The following is a 22,637-nucleotide window of genomic DNA, read 5'->3' as shown; positions in this document are numbered from 1 at the left end:
CTGGGAAGAGCCTGGCGTAGTGGCGCACGCCTTTAATCCCAGCACTTAGGAGGCAGAGGCAGGTCAATCGCTGTGAGTTCGAGGCCAGTCTGGTCTACAAAGTGAGTCCAGGACAGCTAAGGCTACATAGAGAGATCTTGTCTCGAAAAAACAAACAAACAAACAAAAAAACCCCAAAAACAAACCAAAAAGCTGGGAAGATCTGCCCTTAAGGAAGAAAAGGGCCAACACCTTATTGGTCTACTCCATGTCTGGAGATGCAGATAACTACAAACTCCCGAGGTTCTGTGGGCCAGAATGGGGCTGTGAGTACTTTGGGGTTCAAGGAAGGTAGTGGGATCCCTTGACCTCTAACTAATAAGAAGAGTTTGCAGGGTGGCAGGATGGCCTAGGAGGTAAAGCTGCTTACCACCAAACCTAATGACCTGAGTTCAACCCTAGGGACCTACATGGTGGAAGGAGAGAGTCAGTTTCTAAAAGTTGCCCTCGGACCTCCACATATACAAGGTACACAGACTCACATACATATGTATATATGATATAACCACAAGCTTATACAAATGAATTAAAAAAATTAGGGCCAATGGGGGCTGGGGAGATGGCTCAGAGGTTAAGAGCACTGGCTGCTCTTCCAAAGGTTCTGAGTTCAATTCCCAGCAATCACATGGTGGTTCACAACCACCTATACTGAGATCTGGTGCCCTCTTCTGGCCAGCAGGTGAAACACTACATACATACTAAATAAATAAGTAAATAAATATAAATAAATCTTTTTTTTAAATGTTAGGGCCGATAAGATGGCTCACTGTGCCTTTCTTTGCCAAGGTTAACAACCAGATCCCATTAAGTTGCTCTGACCTCACACTTGTGCTGTGTCACTCTCCCCCCTACACACATACACACACATACACACATAGTAAAAATGTATAAAAATAAATAAGCAAACAAACATGGCTGCCAAGAGCAGAGGGGGTATACATGCTGCCTGAGTTCCTGCCTCTGCCTCCTAGTTCACCTTGGAGGGACCAAAATCTCGGGTCCCTGGGCTGCAAGTATCTCCTTGTCCTTCTCTCGGGCCTGCCTTCAGGTCAAGAGTGGAAGCCTAGAAAGAGAGGGCCTACCCTACCTCCTACCAGGAGAAGGATGAGAGAGCGTACCCTTCTGGCCAAGGTGCAGGTCTGGTTACCTGAGCTCCATTCAAGTCTGGGAGCCATCTGGACACCTCTGGCTGGCAGGGGTGAGCCCTGTAGCTTGCCACTTACCCCGCGAACCTCAAAACTGATGGGCATCTCTGATAAGGCTGCTGCAGGAGCCTCAGCCTCCGTGGGGACTGACCAAGGCCACCCCAGAGTCTGAGGATTAGGATTCTGCCTGGGACCAGGTAGGAAACAGCTGTGCACCTGATCTGATGTGAAATCGGTCTGGGGACTGCTATGACCTGCCCCCAGGTAAGAGGCTGCTCTGTCAGCACTAACCCCCAGCAACACAGTTGGTCCCTATGTGCAGGGCCACCAGCCTGTAAGCTCTGTATAGCATGGTGTCATCTAAGGTTTATTGCACAGACTCTCGAGGCTCATTATGGTTTTTTTAAACCATGTTCAAAAAAAAAAAAGGAGTTTTAATCAATAGTACAGGTGGGCACCAAATTCTACTGTGGGTGACAAAGTTTGGAGCTGACAAATGTTAGGGGTTAGCATGTCACTGCACTTGCTGAGGAGAAGGCCACACTAGTTTCCCTGACCTTACAGCAGTGTATTGGAGGAAATTAGGAGGACACTCACATTGTCCCTTTGGTCAAAGTCGACAGAGCTGGAGACGGAGGTGAGACGTTCATACCGGTCATGGCTGTCCCCATGCATAGCTGATGCCACACTGGGGGGTAGGGAGACAGAGCAGAGGAAGGTGAGAGGGGAAGCATGAGCCTCAGGGGAGCAGCTATGAGCACCCAGAAGGACTAAAGAAGATACAGAAAGCGCAGAGGCTGAAGCAAGAGTGGCCTCCCCCTCCCCTTGCCTCCCGTGAACATTCCTACGTCAGGGATCACTGGAGACAGACACTGAGAGGACCTTATGGGAGAGGGTGTCATCTTCGTCACAGCCCAGAACGGACGCTAAAGCAAGAATGTTAGAGGTTCCTGCAGTTCCAAAGGTGACCAGCAGGGGGCAACAGACCCATTATTACCCCAAAAGCGAGGGGAAGTTCCCAAAAGGACCCAAAGGGGTGGCAGAACTGGAAGATGTCTCTTGGGCGGGACCCTCCCCTCCCTTTTCCCTGAGCCATCAGCTGTCACAGCTTCAATTCCAGTCCTAGGGACAGAGACCACAAGGGGACAAAAAGGCCACAATGGGGTGTGGGGGGAGGTTTTCTCGGACAGGGCCCATCCCAGGCCTCCAGAAGGAGCAGGGAACCCTGGAATATGAAGAGCTAGCTGTTAGGGGACGGGAAGCTGTTGGTGACACCCAATCTTGTCTCTGCATCATTGTGCTGGGGATTGCCTGGGGAGTTCCCAGAGGACAGGCTCTAGCCCCAGCCAGTGAGGGCTAAGAATGGGGGAGGGGTAGTGTATGTACACAGAGGGCATTTCCTTAGGCAGCGAGCCTAAGAGGAGGAACTGAACCAGGATGGGCAGAGACAAGTTGAGGAGCCCCCTGTTCTGCAAAGCACACCGCCTGTGTTAATCTGAAACATGAGCCTGCAGAGGAGAAAACTGAAAAAAAAAAAAAAAAAAGAAAGAAAGAAAAAAAGAAAAAAAGAAAAGAAAACCAGCAACTGGCGCGAAGAGAAGCGTGAAAAGGAGAAAAAGAAAAGCTAGTTTAGTGTGGATGAGGGGGCTGGCGCCCCACATACTATTCCTGTTCCACTTGCTCCCTCTCCTGCCGGCGAAGCCTAAGGACAGAGAACAGAAAGGGTTAGGTGGGGAAGTCCCTGAGGAGTGGTGAGGGACAGAGGCAGAGCTAAAGGTCCTCATACCATCCCGTGTTGGCCCAGGGACTAGTCCTTCTCCATCCCCCAACAGAGGGGATGAGAGAAGGCTGCCTTCCCGCCCCCCAGGCAACCTGGAACATGATGCTTGTGCGCAGAGCGGAAGGACCATCTCAGGCTTTTTCTTACCTGTCTGCATCGGTCACCAAGGCCAGCCGCCCGTAGTCCCAGGCCACCTTCCGGAGGATAGAGAATAAGAACAGCAGGGCCTGGGGGCAGAGGGGGAGCCAAGTAGAACAGCTGTCTATAGCTGGGTGTCGGTAACAAAGGGGTCAGAACTTAAAAGGAAGGACCGTGGCTTGGGTGAATGGACAGGCTTTGGAAAGTAGCAATCCCTTTCTTGGTTAGTCTGGGACGGTGGGACGTGGGTCAGAGATATTTGCAGGGGATGTCCTGGGCCCAGGCGTCAAGGGTAGGGGACAGTACGAAGACACTCACAAGGAAGCACATGAAGTCCAGAGCCAACACGGTGGGGACGCCCCCAAAGGGCAGGCCCTGTAGGACCGTGCTGCGGATACGGGCACTGTAGCAGTAGTCCTTGGGGTTGCTGCTGTTGAGGGCCGTGGTGCCCAGTGTGGCCAGCAAGAAAGGCAGCATGGTTGCTACTGCCGCATGGTCCTCCTGGGCAGAGGGCAAGTCAATCAGCTGGGCTCATCCCCTATCCACCATGGCCTCGCACGGTGGGTATGGGGCAGGGGTGGCCAGTTACGTTGGTGGGGGTAAACTCGGCTCCTGAGAAATAAGGGGGCTAACAAAGAGATGTGTGTATCACACAGATTTACTGCCCGGTCCTCTGGCTATGACTCTACCCTGGGTCAGGGCAGCACACCCTGATCCTAATGGGAAGGATTGATTTCACTAAACAGGCAGAAAGGTATGTGAGCTCAGTGTCTACCTCCACCTACCCCCAACTCATAGAGACTCTCTTAGGCAGGAGAAATGAGGAGGGATAGAGGCTGAAGAGATGGTTTAACGGTTAAGAGCTTTGCTGCTCTTCCAGAGGACTTGGGTTTGGTTCCTGGTATGCTCAAGACCATCATAATTTCAGTTCCAGGCCATATGATGACTTCTGCCTTCTGCAGCCACCAAGCATGCATGCAGTGCACAAACACATATGCATATATGCAGATAAAACATTTATACATAAAAAGCAATATTAGTAAATTTTTAAAAAGCTGGGTAGAGGCTTGTCTCTATGATAAGACTCCATAGCCAACATTCTAATCTTCTCAGAAGAGGCCCTGAAGAAGTAAAAGAAAATATGCTTGTTTGTTTTTGTTTTTTTTTCCGAGACAGGGTTTCTTCATGTATCCTGGCCATCCTCGACTCGCTTTGTAGACCAGGCTGGCCTTGACCTCACAGTGATCCACCTGCCTCTACCTCCCAAGTGCTGGGATTAAAGGCGTGTGCCACCACCGCCCGGCTTGTTGGCTTGTTTTTTGAAACAGGATTTCTCTGTGTAGCCTTGGCTGTCCTGGAAGTCTGTAGACCATGCTGGCCTCGAACTCACAGAGATCCACCTTCCTCTGCCTCCCGAGAGCTGGGAATAAAGGCGTGTGCCATCACTGTCCCACTGTGCTTAGAGTTTTTAATTCTGTTAATCTCTTTCATATAACCACCTTCGAAACAGATGTCCAGCCTCAGAGCTGCTCCTGTGTCCTCAGAGCAGAGCACTGGGCTGGAAGTAAGGTATAAAAGAACCAGACGTCAGGGTCTGTCCCTAGCCACAACTGCTTTTCTCCACCACATTTTCCAACCCAGCTTCTCCTCTCTCTCCAAGTAGCTATACAGAGGGGGAAAACAGAGGGGGGGGTGAGGACTACAACTCCCAGAATGCTGAGCTTCTGTCTCCGGAGCAGAGCAGGCTGGGAATGCTGTGCCCTCCAGCCAGCTTTTCCATTGGCAAAAGATGGGAAGAGTGGGCGGAGGCCTCTAAAGGCCCCCAGCAACCGCTCTACTACTGTCTTGCCCGGTGCCTGCCTGGTGCCCTGCCACAGCCCTTTGTGCTCTGAGTGGGTGAGGAGCAGGAAAGGAGGGAAAGAGAGGCCAGTTGGAGCCCTGGGCTCTGGAAATGCTTGGGGACAAAGCTGAGCAGGGCCCTGGGGAGGTTCCCAGGTTGGAGAAGTGTGGCTGCAGCAGAGGCAGCTACCACAGCAGCACAGCCCCACCCGGTTCTGCTCAGGGGCCCCTGGGGGCCCCTTCTGCTGACAACATGGAAGGTCTGCCTGGGGGAGGGTCCCTAGGGAAGAAAGGCAGCCAGACAAAGAGAGAGAACAACTAACCCAGAAGAGGTGACTGGCAAGTTGGAAGCACCTGCCTATCCCTCAGCCCCTTGGGTGACCTAGCAGCCCTGGGGTCCTCACTTCCCATTCAAACACCCTACCACACAGGTCAGGTGCCAGACGCTCTCTTAAGTAAGAGGAGAGGACTTGGGCACTGTTTATGTGCTTCTCTTGGTCCAGAGGAGTCGTTGCAAAGCCCAGGGCAGGACAGAGCGGGGAATAATTACCCTGTGTTTTAATCAGGCCCCCTTTCTGCCCAAGCTGCCTTTAAAAACACGAGTTTAGTCATTGGAGCAAGTACTATTTATCTAGTGTCCATTGTTTTAAGAATAACGATATGTGGGCCCAGCAGTGGCTCAGCACATGGGAGCACTGGCTTCTCCCTTGCAGACAACACAGATTCAATTCCCAGCACCCACACGGCAGCTAACAACTGTAACTCCAGTCCCAGATCTGACGCCCTCTCTGGCCTCTGCTAGTACTGCACCCACACAGCACACAAAAATACAGACAGGCAAAAAACCAAACCAAACCAAACCACCACCAACAAAACCACTCCTATTCACAAAATAAAGAATGTGTCTTTTTTTTTAAACAAAAGAATAGCAACACATACCACTGCATTTAATCCTCAGACATCCTGTGAGTTGTATCACTGTCATTTGAAGATCTGACTACAGTGCTCAGAAAGGTTAAGCACGTTCCCACAAGGTCTCACTGCCAATAAGTGACTGGACCCTTCTCAGAATACAAGGGCACTTTGCTGATAGGCCTAGTACAGACAAAGGTGGACCCTCTCCCCGCCACCTCACTCTTCCATTCTGTAACAAAGAGCCACCAGCATGATTCACAGAGAGGTAAAAATGTATGCACAGCGGGGGGGGGGGGAGGGGAGCACTGTTTCCCTCTCTCACCAAGGTCTCTTTATGTAGCCTAGGCTGATCCTCTGCATATATGGAAGCTTCATAAATAAAATGCTTATTACTTGTTTGTGGGCCAGTGACTTCACAGGCAGTCCAGGCATATGTTCAGATAGGAAAATGTGCTCATATGTGTCTGTCTGCATAGGGAGCTAGGTGACTACATGACAGTGTGCAGAAACAAAGGGACTCATGGACTCTGAATGGAGGGGTGTGTGTGTGTGTGTGTGTGTATACACACAGATGCCGAAGCACCAGGACAGATATGAGTATTTTGGAGAAGGGAGGCTCTAATTACCCCCTCCTCCTTTTCCCCCCCTTTGAGACTAGCTCTCATGAACCCCAAGAACTTCAGTGCCTATCCGCCCCCCACCGTCTGTTTCTACACCATCCAGTCTCTTCTAGTGAGCCCCACCAGCTCTGTCTTCTCTACTGTAAATGAAGATGGGACATCCTTGGAGCTTGACATGACGTGGCTCTGTTACAGTGGGTGAGAGGTCTATGGGATGCTTGGTAATTAGATTTGCCAGATCTTTCCATTGTCACTTTCTACTATTACAGAGGACCCCCCCCCCCACCCTCGACACACACACACTACACAGATCCTCCCCTACACCCAAGGCAAGCAAGGCACACCCAGATCACCCATCCACAGGGAAATAGGGACCAGGGAAGGGAATGGAGCCAGGCAAGGTCACAGGGTAGGTAAGGGGTGGAGTTGGGCTGGTGGCTTTGTCAGTTAACAGGGTGACTTCGAGCTCTTAACTGTAGGGGTGGGGTTGTTGGGCTGAGTTATGCAGGGCAACTGCTTTCAAATCCAGCCTAGGGCTGGGAGCTGAGAGGAGGGCAGACTACTTGGGCATAGTAGTAGCAGGCGAAGGTTCTCCCAATCCAGACATGCCCAGCCAGCTGTGAGCCCATTTCTCTAGTTGGATACCAAAGCCAGCATTGGAAAGGAATGGGGGTTTTAGATTAAGCAAATCAAGGTTGTCATTTTGCTAATAAAAACTGTGTTATAGGGGCGCACGCCTTTAATCCCAGCACTCGGGAGGCAGAGGCAGGCAGATTGATGTGAGTTCGAGACCAGCTTGGTCTACAAAGTGAGTCCAGGACAGCTAAGGCTACACAGAGAAACCCTGTCTAGAAAAAACAAAACAACAACAAAAACCTGTGTAGGGCTGGGAGTGGTGGCGCACACCTTTGATCCCAGCACTCAGGAGGCAGAGGCTGGTGGATCGCTGTGAGTTGGAGGCCAGCCTGGTCTACAAAGTGAGTCCAGGAAAGCCAAGGCTATTCAGAGAAACCCTGTCTCAAAAAAACAAAATAAACAAACCAAACAAAAAAACCAAAAACCCAAAATCAAACCAAACAAAAAAACCTGTGTGCTAATTTTTGGTTTGTTTGGTTTTTTTTCCCTTGGATTGAAAACTTGGGATTTTTGTTTGTTTGTTTGTTTGTTTTTTGTTTTGTTGGTTTCTCTGCGTAGCCTTGGCTGACTTAGACTTTGTAGACCAGGCTGGCCTCCAACTCACATCTATCCACCTGCCTCTGCCTCCCTAGCGCTGAGATTAAAGGTGAAAATTTGGGATTCTTAGAAAGCCAGTGAAAGAGAGAGTAACTCTTAATATGAAATCTAGCTGTCAGTCTTCCAATCTGTAACAAAGTAATACTAATGGGTTTGCTTGGCTTCCCGATGGAACTCAGAAAGTGGCAAAAGTGTATCCATAGGTGAGCCTCTCCGGCTTCAATCTCTCTCCAGAGTCTAGCTATACAGCCTAGGCTTGGCTCCAAATCAGCATATAAGCATGCTCCACCACACCTAGCTTGCTTTACCCTTACTCTGTGCAGGCATTACTTTGCTAAGCACTTTGTAAGTTGTTGCAACTGAGGCACAGAGACCGCAAGTAACTCGGGGAAGGTCACACAGTCAGTCTGGATCCAGAGAGGGTCCCAGGCACTTTTCTGCTCCTTCAAATAGGAGAGGTCCCTGGCAGGACTGTGAGGGCTGAGGGCTGTTAGCACCAGCTCCGAAGAATGCCATGCCCTAGGATGAAACACACGTGGCTTCCAGTATGAAAGTATTTAACCAGCTGGGCTGTCAGGTCCTTCGCCTGTAAAATGGGGACAACTCAACACTGTGGCTGCTTAAAAAACTAGATACGATTTTAAAACAACACAAACTATCAAAACCCTAGTTCAAAACTCTTAAGAAAACAAAACAACAACAAAACAAAACAACAACAACAACAAAAACCAAGCAATCAATAGAAACCACCACAAAAACAGACCAGCTGTGAAGGCAAGCAAGCATGCTGAGGTACACCTGGGAGTCAGAGGCATCAGTTCAAGGCCAGCCTGGGCTAAATAACAACCCCCTCTCAAACGAAATGAAACATAAAACCAGCTGTTATTAGTAAGATATTGACTCCAAGAGGTTGCTTTAGTGGAGGAAGGCTGGTTGAGACCAAAATAAAACATCTACTTTCATGATAGGCAGAGACTAGAACACCTCAAGTGGGGTGAAGGCGCTTCTTCTACGTTAGGGACTCGGTCGCCAAGTCTCAGAATGCACCCCCATCCACCTGCAGTAGTTGAGGTGGGGCATCAGAGGTGACTGGTAGGTCAGGAAGTTCAGAGACGTGAACTTCGTGTAATTGATCAACCGTCAGGCAGACTGCCAGGCTCTTTACCTGCGTTACACTACTGGATCTCAAAGATCCACCTCGGAAAGAGGAGGTAGTAACAAATCACGCTGCTAAATGGAAATAGAGGTTCAGACCAGTTAAGTAACTTGTCAAGGTCACACAGCTCAAGAACAGCAGAGCTGGGATTTGAACCCAGTCATCTATCACTCTGCTGTACTTGGAAGGAACTTGTATGATGTCCAAAAAGGGGTTCTCAGCTACTTATCAACCATCTTCTGCCTCAAAACATCCCCACCCACCTACTCACTCTCTCATTGGCCAAGCCTGCAACTGGATGAACTAACAGCAGGCCCCAGCATGTGCTACCTGGGGCATGCCAGGGCGTAGACTCTCTGGTACCCCAGAGGACAAAGGTGCTGCCAGCATACCGACCACCTGAACCTGGCGGCCAATCCCCTTCCCCTCCTCTCACATATCTAGAAGGCAGAGGACTGAGGGCTCCTCTTCAGGAGGTGTTGGGCACAGTTTCATTCACCCCAGACTGCTGTAGACGCGGGAGGAAGCTCAGGGTCAGGGAGTGGTACTAGGTAGCGCCCCCCCCCACTCCCCGTCAGCCACCAACCCCCCCCCTCCCGCCTCCGCGCCCCCGGCAATGGGCCGCCAGACTTGTGACCAGGGGACCAAGGCAGGTGGCAGCACAAAGCCCCAAGGGCAGCCAGCCCCTCTGACCTCTCTTCCCCACTTTTCAGGCGTCCTTCTTTTTCCTGGGAAACACAACGAGAAGCTTTGGGACACTCAACACCAGGCGGTCAAGACAGGCGGGAGGGACAAAGCGCGCCCCCTCCCCCTCAATAGGGCCTTTGCTTACTCCGGATTCGCGTCTGAATCTTCTCCCCACCGCACCCTCCAACGCAGGCCTGGGCGGCTCATGAATGAACTGCTCTGTGTGGGGCGCAGGAGAGGACATGCTCCCCGGGTTAGCCGCCCTCTCCAGCCCGCAGATCAGTCCCTACCAGGACTAGGGGCAGCCACCCGTCTGGTGCCAGGACCCTCAAGCCCTGCCCTTTGCCCAAGCCTGGACCCCCTTGTTTGAGGCCAGGGTCGTCCCCAGCAGCAAGAGAAAGAATAAAAAGAGATCGAGGGCATCAGACTTGGCGACCCCAGAATGCAAAACTCGGGGGCGGAGGCGGGTGGTTCCCTTCAGCGGCGCCAGCGGCTGGGAAGCAACTGGGACCGGAGGAAAGCCGCGCAGGGGCTGCGCGCACCTGGACGAAGCAGGTGGGATTAGAATGGCACTCTAGGGCTGGGACAGAGGGGGTCCCACCCCTTGAGATATCCCGGCGGGGCGGAGGCAGAGAACGGCGCATATCTGGAGCCCGGACAAGGGTGGGAGGACTCACATCTGGCCAGGGACAGCGCGGGTTTGGGGACAAAGCGTGCCTCCGTAGGGTCCCGCCGGGCCCGGGCACCTCTGGGTCCCGCAGGAGGTGGAAGGGAGGGGACGCGCAGCTGAGTCCGGGTGGTTTTGTTTTGGTTTTTGTTTTTTTTTTTTCCTTTCATGGGGTGGTGGCAAAGCCCTAAGAGCCAAGTAAGGGGTGCTGGGGAGGGGTCCGCGTACTCACCCCTAGGCGCAGACTCGGCTCCAACTCGGGAGCCCCGGCTCCGGGCGGGGCGGGGCTGGGGAGGGGGAGGGGGAGTCGCCGGGCGGCTTGAGCTCTGGGCTCCTGCGGCGGCCGCGGCAGCGCGTGGGGGAGGGGGGAGCAAGAGGAGGGAGGGGAGCCGAGGGCGGAGCTCCCGAAGGACCCGCCTCCACGCCGCACACGTAGAAAGTGCGCGCGCACTCACGGAGTACCGTGGGCGCGCAGGCGCAGGGGGCGGGGCGCGGCCTTGCCTGTGGGGTTCGTGGCGGGAGATTCCCAGGCGGCTAAAGCGGTATGATGGGGGTTCACAGGGGTCACCTTGCTCTCCCCCGTCCCTGCGCTACTTCTCCCCTTTCTTCTCTGCAGTAGGGGAGGCGCTCTTGGGGAGCAGTGTGGAGAGGCCATTCTGGGCTCCAGGGTTAAGTGAGAGGGGTTCCCTCCCTTCGCGAGGCCTCAGATCTGGACCCTCTTGCCCAGGGCTGCGGGGTCCGCGTCTCCCACGCTCCCAGCCCCCCATGCGCTTACCTACTTACCTTAGCCCAGGACGTGGAGCTTCGGGAAATGGGGGTTGCAGTCTAGCCTGGGCCAAGTAGCTTAGGCTGGTTGCTCTAGCGCGTCTTCTGCACTTTATTTGCTCTTTTCTCCTTCTGGATCTGGAGATGAGTTTGCTATAAATTTCTGCGGTGAAAAAGAGTCCTTGCTTTCGCTGAATGACCCCTTTGGTCCAGGGGATTCCCTGTTTTCTCAGTTCACCAAAGACCTAACCCAGCAGGGGTTGAGACTGGAGAGATGGGCTGGGTGTGGTGGCGAACGCCTTTAATCCCAGCACTCGGGAGGCAGAGGCAGGTGGATCTTCGTGAGTTCGAGGCCAGCTTGGTCAACAAAGTGAGTCCAGGACAGCCAGGGCTACACAGAGAAACCCTGTCTCGAAAAACAAAGACTGGCAAGATGGAGAGGCAGAGCTCCTCTTTTCTGTATGTCAGCACACATCATGATCACAAAGCAGGACAAACACCACCTGTTTAATTTCAGGTTGTTAAAGGGGGACAGAAGGAAATACTGCTTTTCGCTGTAACTGAACCTTACACGCTGAGACGTTAATGGACTGATTGTGTAGCAGTCACAAGAGCTGAGACGGAGTCACCTTGGGAAATGCTGGCACCCAGGGTCTTGCATCATTGCTGGACATTGCCATCCTAGTCAGTGTGTTGGCTGTATGTGGATGGATATTCAGCTGCTTGATTGTAGCTGGAGGGTTTCAACTGTAAGGCTTGGTCTGTTGAAGTGTCTTTCAAACACTCCCATGAGTGACTTAGTAGATCATGGCCATCACCATGGAGTGTGTGTGTGTGTGTGTGTGTGTGTGTGTTACACTTACAGTAGGTGTTCTGTCTTGACACAAGGCCATGGGAATGTATTAGGTGTCTTAACAGCGTTTCTCTGTGTCCTAGAAAAGTTTGGAAAAGCGTTGATCTCTTGTATGCCTCTCGCTTTCCTCAGTTTGAGTTTTTGGTCATTTTAAATTATCTGAAGATACAGTTGGTAATGCTAGTAAGGAGCAAGTTGGAGTGGGGCTCCCTGTAATCCTACCCATAGGTGGGTGTTCAAGGCCGTCCACAGCTGCTTTGGGAGTTTAAAGCTAGCTTGAGATTGCCTGTCTCAACAAAACATACAAAAACCCAAACCTTGAGGGTTTTTTTGGTTTTTGGAGATAAGAGAAAGAAGATAGAGATGCCGTTGTCATTGTAGACTGCCTAGTGGTGGGAGTCTGAGAAGCTGTATTGAGTAAACAGTTTTTGTTGGGGGGGGGGGGTGCCGCCAGCGTACAGCCAAGACTACAGAGAGAAACCTTGTCTCAAAAAAAAAAAAAAAACAAAAAAAAAAAAAAACAGGGAAAAACGTTTTTTGAGACAGAGTTTCTCTGTGTAGCCTTGGCTGTCCCGGACTCACTTTGTAGACCAGGCTGGCCTCGAACTCACAGCGATCCACTTGCCTCTGCCTCCCGAGCGCAGGGATTAAATGCGTGCACCACCAGGCCCAGCCTTGAAAAAAGTTTTTGATGAAAAAGGATCTGTTGTGATGCTTTGGGATATTTTACGCACAGGGGTTCTTGGATGTGTCTTTCCTGTAGGACTTTTACATATTGTGTTGAGGTGGGTGTGTATATGTGGAAACCCAGCATGACCCACTCCCTGGAACAGTAACATTCACTTTGAGGCCAAACAACACTGACAATAGATATCTAGAAGACGGATGGAGAGCATGGTAACCTGATTTGGGGACTTTTGGAGATCACTGGAAGATGTTTATGAAATTTTAATATTTAAAGAAATAATTGAGTGTGATTCTTGACTGATCCTCTGGGTTCTTGAGTCGTTTCTCAAGTGGCACGTGTTACCTGAGCACAGTGCCTTGAATCTTGGATGGTACAAAAGCCTTTTTTTTTTTTTTGGAGACGAGGGTTTCTCTGTGTAGCCTTGGCTGTCCTGGACCTCATTCTGTAAACCAGGCTAGCCTCGAACTCAGAGATCTGCCTCCGCCTCCCAAGTGCTGGGATTAAAGCAAAAGTCCCCTAAAGATAGTCTTGACTTGTCACATATGGACCTTCCCGAATGTATTTTTCCATTGTTTGTGCTCCTTGATTCTTTAGGAGCTTGGGAAGGCCTCAGGAAGCCAGGGTAGAGAGTGACGTGTGTTTGCTTGTGTGTTTACGTGAGACTCTGTCTCATGTAGCCCCGACTGGCTTCAGGCTCCTGAACCTTCTGCTGCCTCCAAAGTGCTGGGATTGAATGGGTGCATCACCGCACCCCACTTCAGTCTTCCGTTTTAGAGGTGAAGGTTTAATTTTACACCTGGTATAATTTTATAGGTATGCTAACAGTTGTAGTCAGTGTTCCAAGAAAGGACTGTGATTCAGGGCTCACCTGAATCACCCAGTGTTGTTCTGGGTCATGAAATGTGCTGACCTATAAGGAGGTGTCAGTGGCTTATTATTCACTAGGGAAATAGCATAAGAAGTCCCCCATCAAAACACTCCTAAAAATCATGGGGCTGGAGAGATGGCTCAGCAGTTAAAAGCACTGTCTGCTCTTCCAGAGGTCCTGAGCTCACAACCATCTATAATGTGATCTAATGCCCTCTCTGGCATGCAGGCAGAACACTATATATATAATAAATAATTCTTTCAAAATATTTTTAAAAATTATATTGTCCTTGAAAGTCAGGAAAACGCTTTCCTGTGTCTCTAAGCTGAGAAGTACTTGGAGAACTGTGCGATTTGATGAGAGGGAGGAGCCTTGTGATGGAGGAGTGAGGCCACTATCCTGGCCTGAGCCCAGGAAACCAGCTGTCTGCTCTGTAGACCAGCATTCCCCAACTGAGGTGGCCTCTCACCCAGGAGACGCTAAAGCACTTTCATACCCAGGTGGCTTAAGTCTTCCCAGTGACCCCTGCAGTTCCACACTCACTGAGACCCGGAGAAGTGATCCAAAGGTCACAGACTTATCAGAGAGGAGAGGCTGGCACTGAGATGAGTCCTGCCAGTAGCATTTCCTCTTTGGTTCTAACCTTGCTGCCCCACATTCCTCTGGCTTCCTGAAATCTTACTCCTGGCTCCTTGCCACTGGCTCAGTTAAGTCCTCATAGGAAGTTAAACATAAGATAAACTGTGGACCAGGTTGAGAAATGGGTTGTTCAGTGGCAGCTGTAGTAGAAATTGGTCTTCATGTTGCAGGGAGCGCTAATCATTGGTAATGATGCTGTGGAAACTTACACCTGGGCAGGTGAGTCAAATCAGCCTCTGCTTTGCCCAGGGCTGTGTGTATTGTTGTGGTTGTTGACAGAATCTTACTATGTAGCCCTGGCTAGCCTGAATTCAGTTTGTAGACCAGGCTGGCCTCGAACTCACAGAGATCCACTTGCCTCTGCTTCCCCAACAATGGCAGCCTTTAATGTCTTGAGTTTTTAATGGTGTGTCGCACACACACCTTCACACACGCAGGCATGCAGGGACATTGGGCTATATTTGGCTTTGGTGAAGTTCTTCAGTGGGTAGGACTGCATCTGAGCCATCCCTCTGCCCTGCAGGGTGCACTGGGTAGGAACAAGTTTGAGCTCTGGTCTGCACTTGGTTGCCTTATAACCTGGGCGGAGTAGCAAGCAGTGGTACCATTTCTGATTTTGACCCTCCACCTGCAAAATGGTGCAAGCCCTCGGCTGGTCCAGCCTCTTAAAGGCAGATGCCTTTTCTTACTTGTTTTTCTGTTTCCTTTGGGTGCCTAGGAATGAAGTCATCAAGGAAAGTGCTCTGGTGAGGGTACTTTGAAAATTGCAACATATTAGATTTGTGTGAAATTAAACTATGTACACAAAATAAACTGAAAGAGAAGGGCCAAGTAGGGAAACGTTAACAAGTGTTTAAGCAACAAATACAAGTATTTGTTGGTCCAAAATGATGGAAAAGGTCTGGGCTCGGGGATGGAGGCCTTTTGGTGATTCTTCAAACTGGCCAGGCCTTTGCTTTTTGTTTGGTTTTGGAGGACACGCTCTTACTCTGTAGGTGAAGCTGGCTTGGAATTTCCAGGCTGGTCTTTTTGTTTTTTTGTTTGTTTTGTTTTGTTTTTTGAGACAGGGTTTCTCTGTGTAGCCTTAGCTGTCTTGGACTCGATTTGTAGACCAGACTGGCTTGGAACTCACAGAGATCAGCCTGCCTCTGCCACCTGAGTGCTGGGACTAAAGGCGTGCGCCACCCCGCCGGGCTATTCCCAGGCTAGTCTTGAACTACGGGTGACTCTGCTTCCTGCTGCCGCTAGAGAGCTGGGATGGAAGGTGTGTAGCAACAGGCCTGGCTGGGAAACAATGTATAGGTCTCTGGTGCTCAGTGTACAGCACACTTGTGCAGAGACCCCTCTGCTGGTTACTTTGTAACTGAGATTCGAAACCCAAGGAATACCCAAAAAGATGGCTCAGCCAGGCAGAGGTGACACACACCCTTAATCCCAGCAACCAGTAGGAAGAGGCAGGTGGATCCATCCTGGTCTACAGGGAGAGTTCCAGGACAACAAAGAGAAACCCCGTCTTGAAACACCAAACCAAAGCAAAATGGCTCCGCACACTCTTGCACAAGTCTGAGAACCTAAGTCCATGCCCCAGAACCCCTGTGAAGGTGGAAGGAGAGACCTGACTCCACAGTTGCCTCTTCTACATGTGCACCACAAATCAGTATTCTCAAGCAATAGCACTCCCCTCAGCATACCAAGTGTGGGTGCGTCATTGATTGCTCTGCTAGCCCTGAGTTTGAAAAGTAGCTAAAACCCCACTACCACCCCAACAAAAAAGAAAACTAACCAAAAATGAACCTTCTAAAACAATGGTTGTCAACCTTCTTAACGCTGTGACTCTCTAATACAGTTCCTTGTACTGTGGTGACCCAGCCATAAAATTATTTTCACTGCTACTTCATAACTGTAATTTTGCTTCTGTTATGAATCGTAATATAAATATCTGTATTTTCCAGTGGTCTTAGGCAGCTTCTATGAAAAAAGTCCTTTGATCCCAGAGGGGTCACAACCTACAGGCTGAGAACTACTCTAAGACATCAGAAGCTTGGGTGCATGAAAAAAGTCACGCTGGCCAGTGGTGGCTCACGCCTTCGATCCCAGCACTCCGGCAGGGAGGGAGAAGCACGTGGATCTCTGAGTTGGAGGCTAGCCTGGTCTACAGAGTGAGTTCCAGGACAGCCAAGGCTACACAGAGAAGCTAGCCTGGTCTACAGAGTGAGTTCCAGGACAGCCAAGGCTACACAGAGAACGAGAGAGAGAGAGAGAGAGAGAGAGAGAGAGAGAGAGAGAGAGAGAGAGAGAGAGAGAGGGAGGGAGAGAGGGAGGGAGGCAGGCAGGCAGGTGCGAGGGGGGGGGGCGGGGAGGGAGAGAGAAGTCAAAACACACAGACACACAGAACATGGACACTGGACTCCACTTGATAGTCCCTTGGGTTGGTTGAAGCAAATCCTCCTCACCTGGTATTTCAAGTTATTCATCAGGCAGTGAGGTGCCTATGTTTGAGGTGGAGGTCTATCTATAGTCTTCTGGCTATCCTGGAAATCGATATATAGGCCAGGCTGGCCTTGAACTTATAGAGATCCACCTGCCTCTGCCTCCTGAGTGCTGGGATTGAGAGCATGTACCACACCTGGCAAACATCAGTATTCTTAATGGAACTAGAGATTTATTTATTTATTTATTTATTTATTTATTTATTTATTTAGGCTTTCAGGACAGTTTCTCTGTGTATTCCTGGCTGGCCTGGATTCCCTTGTAGACCAGGTTGGCCTTGAACATACAGAGATTGACCTGCCTCTGCCTCCGAGTGCTGGGATTAAAGGTGTGCGCCACCATGCTCGGCTCTGGAACTAGAGTTTGTTAATAGTTGGAAAAATAATATTTAAGGTTGCCATGTTTACTCCCGGTTGAGTAAGTGTATGTGGGGGGAGCGGATTACTGTGGTTCAAATTTCAGCCTTGTTATTCCTCACTTTGTCACCTTGGTTAAGTTACTTAAATTCTCTGGCCACATGCACATGTGTGTGTGTGTGGTGTGTGTGTGTAAAGCAATGAGGTTAGTAATAGTGACACTGCACAGCAGTGTTTGTGAGCTAAATGAGATGATGGCAGTGCACAGTGTTCAGCCTAGTGTGTGGCCTGTTATAACCACTACAGCAAAGGGGCAAGAAAAATAGAAGGACCCGGCAACTCAAAGCGTGGGGGGTGCAGAGGGAAGGTCCTGGGGCCGAAGCTAGTTGTGGGGCTCCGTGTAGACCGGTAAAAGTGTCTGTACCTCAGTGTCCTAATCTGTGAAATGAGACGGGAAGAAGAAAGGAGCTGGAAGGCATGGCGCCCTGCCTGTGTGGCGCTCCGCATAGGTCATGCCTGGGTCCAGCAGCTGGGACACTTGCCCAGGATCTTGGAGATAGTATGATCTTGTCTGCTGGTCTGTGCGTCCACTGCTCAGGTTGCCTGGGTTAGCTGCCATCTGTTTCAAGTTGTTCTCTCTTTGTAGAGTGAGTGGGGTAGCACTTCACTGGTGTCCCTAGGAGAACCCTGGGGTGCTGGGATTTAAGGCAAGGCACCAAGTGACAGGCATTTATGGAATGCCCTGGTATTCCTGTGGAAGTGAGTAGTGAATTCTTCCCCCATCTTTATTAAATAGTCTTATCTATGGGCGCTTTGAAGCCTCACTAAGCAAAGCTGTGTGTAAATACTCCAGTGCACAGGCCTGGCTCTGTGTGGCTCTCCAGCGGTGCCCTCTGTAGCCAGGTGTCCGGGTGGAAGAGCTGGCTTGCTTATAGCTGGAATCCCTGCCTGCTCGGTGGCAGGCTTTCTCTCACCATGCTGCAGGGAACTGGACTCTTGACTCCTAGGTGCTATGGCTCTGTCTCCTGCCCATGGAAGTTTTTCCATACCACAGTGCTGTGGGGGAGACTCACCCAAATATAGACTTAGGTCAGTGCCTTGGCAAGGGTGGCTTTGGCCCTACTTTGCTGACCTTGGCTCTACAGGTGTCCTGGCATTCACATTTGGGGCAAGGGTGATGTGCACTTAGGAAGCTACTCAGATCATTGACATTTTCACTCCCTTTGAGCACTAGGAACCGAACCCTGTGTGTGTGTAAGCCTCCTACCACCACTGAGCTATATTCTCAACCCTTTCTTTCCCTCAACCCTTTAAAAGTGTGTTTGTTTTGCTTTATGCATGCTGGTATTTACCTACATATGTGGAGGTGCATTACATGTGTGCCTGGTGCTCAAGGAGGCCCGAAGGGATGTCTGACCCCTGGAACTGAAATTACAGATATTGTGAACCACCATATGGGTCCTGAGAATTGAACCCAGGTCCTCTGTGAGGACAGCTAGTGCAGCCAGCCGGTGGTGGCGCACGCCTTTAATCCAAGCACTCAGGAGGCAGAGGCAGGTGGATTGCTGTGAGTTCCAGGCCAGCCTGATCTACAAAGTGAGTCCAGGACAGCCAAGGCTACACAGAGAAACCTTGCCTTGAAAAAGTTAAAAAATAATAATAATAAAATAAAATAAGAACAGCTAATGCTCTTTAAACAGTGAGCCATCTCTCCAGTCTCATGTCTTGTTTTGTCTTTAATAATTTCCTTGAGACTGGGTCTCATGTAGCCCAGGCTGGGCTGGAGCTCACTATAGCTCTTGAACTTTTTATCCTCCAGCCTAGGCCTTCCATGTGCTGAGATAGCGGGTATGAACCACCATATTCGTTTTGTTGTTGTTGTTGTTTTGGTTTTGTTTGTTTGTTTTTTGAGACAAAGTTTCTCTATGTAGCCTTGGCTGTCCTGGACTCACTTTGTAGACTAGACTGGCCTGGAACTCACAGGGATCCGCCTGCCTCTGCCTCCCGAGTGCTGGGATTAAAGGTGTGCGCCACCACTCCCGACCATACTCAGTTTAATAGTTTTTTAGTACAGGATCTTGGTATATTACCCAGGTCAGCCTAGAACTCACTCTCCAGTGCAGCCAGGTATGAAACGTGGATTACAGGCCAGGCCTGGCTAATCTGCTTTCTTCCAGAGTGCTGACGTGGGTTTCAGAAGGCACACAGGTGTCAAGAAGTGGCATTCCATTTTGTAGCACTCTTGGGAAGTAGTGGCTAACTCAGCTATGCCAAAGGACTCATTTTCTGCTGCCTGGGGAAGCAGAGGGCACTCGGCATTCACACTGCTGTCTGTTACGGCTGGTCTGTTCCCGCCTGACCAGAGTGGGAATGTGACTCAGCAGAACTGGGAGGGAGCTAGAATCTAATCATCCGTGGATCTTTCGAACAGTAAGATTCTTATTTAGTGACTAACGAACTTGTGCCACAGTGTCCCCTCCCACACCAGTCCCCAGAGGAAACAAGCTCTGTCCCCCTTTTCCGCAGGTTTGCTGTCTTGGGATCCCATGACTGCCCTTACCTGCCTCTGGGGCCCCTTCGCCCATGTCAGCAGAGCGTTCGGCCTGCGCTGCTTCAGGTAATACTTAACATCTTGTTCTTAAGTTTCCCTAGGGAAGCCTGCCACCATGGCTGCATCCTGAGGTGGCTGGAATGGGAGCAGAAACTCACAGGGCTGTCATGGGGTCAGCCAGACATGGGATTTGATCAGCATGGGGGCGGGATAGGACGGATGTGAGCAGAGTGTCCTGTGGTGGAAGCTGTTCATTTTCAGTCCCTGCCAGTTCCTTAGCGTGAAGGATCCTGTCATTCCTAGGGCTTTAAAGACACGTATAGGTTAAAAAATTCACGTGTCTGCATGCACGTGTTTGGCATGCACACGAAACGGTACACATGTGGAAGTCAGAGTTGGTTCTCTCCACATTGTGGGTCTCAGGGATCAAACTCAGGTTGTTGGGTGTGGCAGCAAGCACCTTTATCTGCTGAGCCATCTTCCTGACCCCAAACATTTTTAAGAATGATTTTTTTTTCCAGTACTGTGGACTGAGTCCAGAGTTTCCAGCCTTTCTTTTTATATTTTATTTTGGGTTTTGTTGTTTTTGTTTGCTTTATACAGTAAAGTTTCTCTGTACAGCTGTAGCAGTCCTGGATGTTTCCATGTAGACCAGGCCAGCCATCTTTCCACTTTGCCTTCCTTAGCACTAGGATTACAGGTGTGTGCTACCAGCTGACTGCTTTGCTTTTTATTTTGAGACAAGATCTCACCAAGTTCCCCAAGCTGGCCTTGAACTCAGTCTGCAGCCCACATCACTTTGAACTTTCCATCTTCCTGCCTCAGTCTCCCATGTAGTCAGGACGGCTTTTTTTTTTTTTTTTTTTGAGACAGGGTTTCTCTGTGTAACCCTGACTGTCCTGGACTCACTTTGTAGACCAGGCTGGCCTCAAACTCACAGAGATCCGCCTGCCTCTGCCTCCCAAGTGCTGGGACTAAAGGTGTGCACCACCACTCCTGGCACAGGACTGCATTCTTTTTTTTTTTTTTTTTTTTTTTTTTAAGATTTGTTTATTTATTTATTATGTATACATTGCTCTCCCTGCTTGTACCCCTGAAGGCCAGAGGAGGGCATCAGATCACATTATAAATGGTTGTGAGCCACCATGTGGTTGCTGGGAATTGAACTCAAGACCTCTGGAAGAGCAGCCAGTGCTCTTAACCTCTGAGCCATCTCTCTAGCCCCCCAAGGCTGCATTCTTATACCCCCAAGCCCAGCAGCAAAATTGACCTTTAATTACAAACTTGTACAGTCCTTGTCAGTACATGCTTTCTTACCAAGCCAAGATGGCCCTTTGAGGCCCAACATCCCTCTTTCTTTACGGCCTCCTGCAGAGATGAACGAGGGTGGCTTCTAGTGCAGCAGGTCTCAAGGTAGGCCTCAGAAGTGAACTCCTGTAAATTGTTCTCTGACCCCCACACACATGTACACACAAGCAGGCATGCACAAAATAAGTAAAAATGCATTTTGTTGGCTGTTTTGTTTTGTTTTGTTTTGTTTTTGAGACAGGGTTTCTCTGTGTCACCCTAGCTATCCTGGACTCACTTTCTAGACCAGGCTGGCTTCCAACTCACAACGACCCACCTGCCTCTGCCTCCGAGCGCTGGGATTAAAGACATGCGCCACAATGCCCAGCCTAAAATACATTTTAAAACATGTTTCTGAGAAGAACATGATGCATTTAGTAGCAGAGCAGAGAGAAGTTTGGTGAGTGCTTGTCGGGTCTGAGTAGAGCTGTGAAGGGAGGAAGGCAAGGGTACCCAGAAGGGAAGTGGGCACAGCCTGCCCAAGCCCCTAGGGAGATTCTGGAAAAGCTCTTCCCAGCAGCAGCAGCAGCAGCAGGATGGGAGTGGCTTGCAGATGGGACCTCCTGAGTTTGCAGTCTGTGTGGCACACATTGGAGGGAGCTCTGCAGTAGGAAGTCAAGGCTAAGGAAGGAGAGACATGGCCTGGAGGTGGAGTCACTATCCGGGAGGCCCTGGGATCGTGCTAGAGACACCACACTTAGGAGTGACTGTTGGGAAGTGGAAATCCCATGGTGGCTTGCGAGGCGGGAGTAGTGGTGCTACAAGCTGCATCCCATTTTCCCTTCTCTGGAAGCTGAGGCAGGGGCGTCGCTTGGTCTCACGGATTTGGGCAATGTTGAAGACCCATCTCAAGAAGCAAAGTGACATCCTTTTGCTGGTACTAAAAAGTTGTTACCTTGACAGTTTCTGCCATATTGTATCAGGGCTCCCTCAGAACAGAGAGCCTCCAGGTTCCCAGACTCATCAGAACCGGGAAGCAGGACTAGGGAGGCAGGTTCTGCAGGGTTGGCAGGGGTGAGGCTGCCTCAACCTCTAGACCAAAGACTGGAGACAAAGTACACGTAACGTTTGCTGTCGCAGAAAAATTGGGATCTTGATACCCAGTAGACGCTCTTGGTTTTAATGAAAGAGGGTCTCACTGAATAGCACAGGCTGGTCTCAGGTCTGTGTTCCTCCTTCCTCAGCCTCTCAAGTGCTAGGATTACAGGTATTTGCCAGCAAACTGTCTTAGAAGCCCTCCATTATAAGGAAGTAACTAGTTAAAGCTTCACAACTCCTGGCTTCCTGTTTAGGTTCCCCGGCCATGTCATATGCTGCTCAGTGTGTACATATCTGTGTCTGCGTGTGGCTGACGTGCACCTTCCTGCCCTATTGAAATCTGAGCCCTGTGTCCATAGAGATCTATGTCACAAACTATTTTTTTCTCTCCCACTAGCACCTCTGGGAGCCTCAGTGCAATCCAGAAGATGACTCGGGTGCGTGTGGTGGACAACAGTGCCCTGGGGAACACCCCATACCATCGGCCCCCTCGGTGCATCCACGTCTATAACAAAAGCGGGGTGGGCAAGGTGGGCGACCGGATCCTGCTGGCCATCAGGGGGCAGAAGAAGAAAGCCCTCATTGTGGGACATCGCATGCCTGGCTCCCGGATGACCCCAAAGTTTGACTCCAACAATGTGGTCCTCATTGAGGACAATGGGAACCCTGTGGGAACTCGAATTAAGACACCTATCCCAACCAGCCTTCGCAAGAGGGAAGGGGAGTATTCCAAGGTGTTGGCCATCGCTCAGAACTTTGTGTGACCGAGCAGCCATTCCTTTCACACTGGTGACGGTGTCCTAGAACATAATAAATGGTTTTT

The 22,637-nt window shown here is 50.4% G+C and overlaps 2 protein-coding genes across 4 annotated transcripts in view; one reads left to right on the top strand and one right to left on the bottom strand.

Moving 5' to 3' along the window:
• Positions 1–10,572, bottom strand: part of Tmem63b (transmembrane protein 63B) — a 26,346-nt gene extending 15,774 nt beyond the window's left edge. The window contains exons 1-5 of one of the 2 annotated variants that reach the window (XM_051152901.1): positions 10,452–10,572; positions 3,421–3,603; positions 3,112–3,191; positions 2,848–2,886; positions 1,782–1,872 (exon numbers count right to left, since the gene is read on the bottom strand). In XM_051152901.1, coding sequence (XP_051008858.1) covers positions 1,782–1,872; positions 2,848–2,886; positions 3,112–3,191; positions 3,421–3,579 — 369 coding nt within the window. In that variant the 5' untranslated portion in view covers positions 3,580–3,603; positions 10,452–10,572. Of the gene's footprint in view, positions 1–1,781; positions 1,873–2,847; positions 2,887–3,111; positions 3,192–3,420; positions 3,604–10,451 lie in introns of those variants that run through there. The other variant, XM_051152902.1, reaches the window with a different exon arrangement.
• Mrpl14 (mitochondrial ribosomal protein L14) lies at positions 9,942–22,637 on the top strand. Of its 2 annotated transcripts, none has more exons than XM_051152904.1 (3): positions 9,942–10,107; positions 19,405–19,495; positions 22,212–22,637. In XM_051152904.1, exons 2-3 carry the CDS (start codon positions 19,425–19,427, stop codon positions 22,576–22,578), a joined length of 438 nt encoding a protein of 145 aa, XP_051008861.1. In that variant the 5' UTR covers positions 9,942–10,107; positions 19,405–19,424; the 3' UTR covers positions 22,579–22,637. The 2 variants fall into 2 exon arrangements, with proteins under 2 accessions (XP_051008861.1, XP_051008860.1); XM_051152903.1 differs by lacking the exon at positions 9,942–10,107 and adding an exon at positions 10,639–10,761.

The sequence above is a fragment of the Acomys russatus genome, chromosome 11, assembly GCF_903995435.1.
Source record: "Acomys russatus chromosome 11, mAcoRus1.1, whole genome shotgun sequence".
NCBI classification, from domain to species: Eukaryota; Metazoa; Chordata; class Mammalia; order Rodentia; family Muridae; genus Acomys; species Acomys russatus.
This window is presented reverse-complemented; position numbering and strand designations above follow the sequence as displayed.

What these genes read in the sequence shown, in the direction of transcription:
- Mrpl14 (XM_051152904.1), top strand. Translation starts at nt 19,425, where the DNA reads ATGACTGCCCTTACCTGCCTCTGGGGCCCCTTCGCCCATGTCAGCAGA. An exon ending in TTCGGCCTGCGCTGCTTCAG is followed by an intron (nt 19,496 to 22,211) that starts GTAATACTTAAC and finishes CTCTCCCACTAG; the next exon opens with CACCTCTGGGAGCCTCAGTG.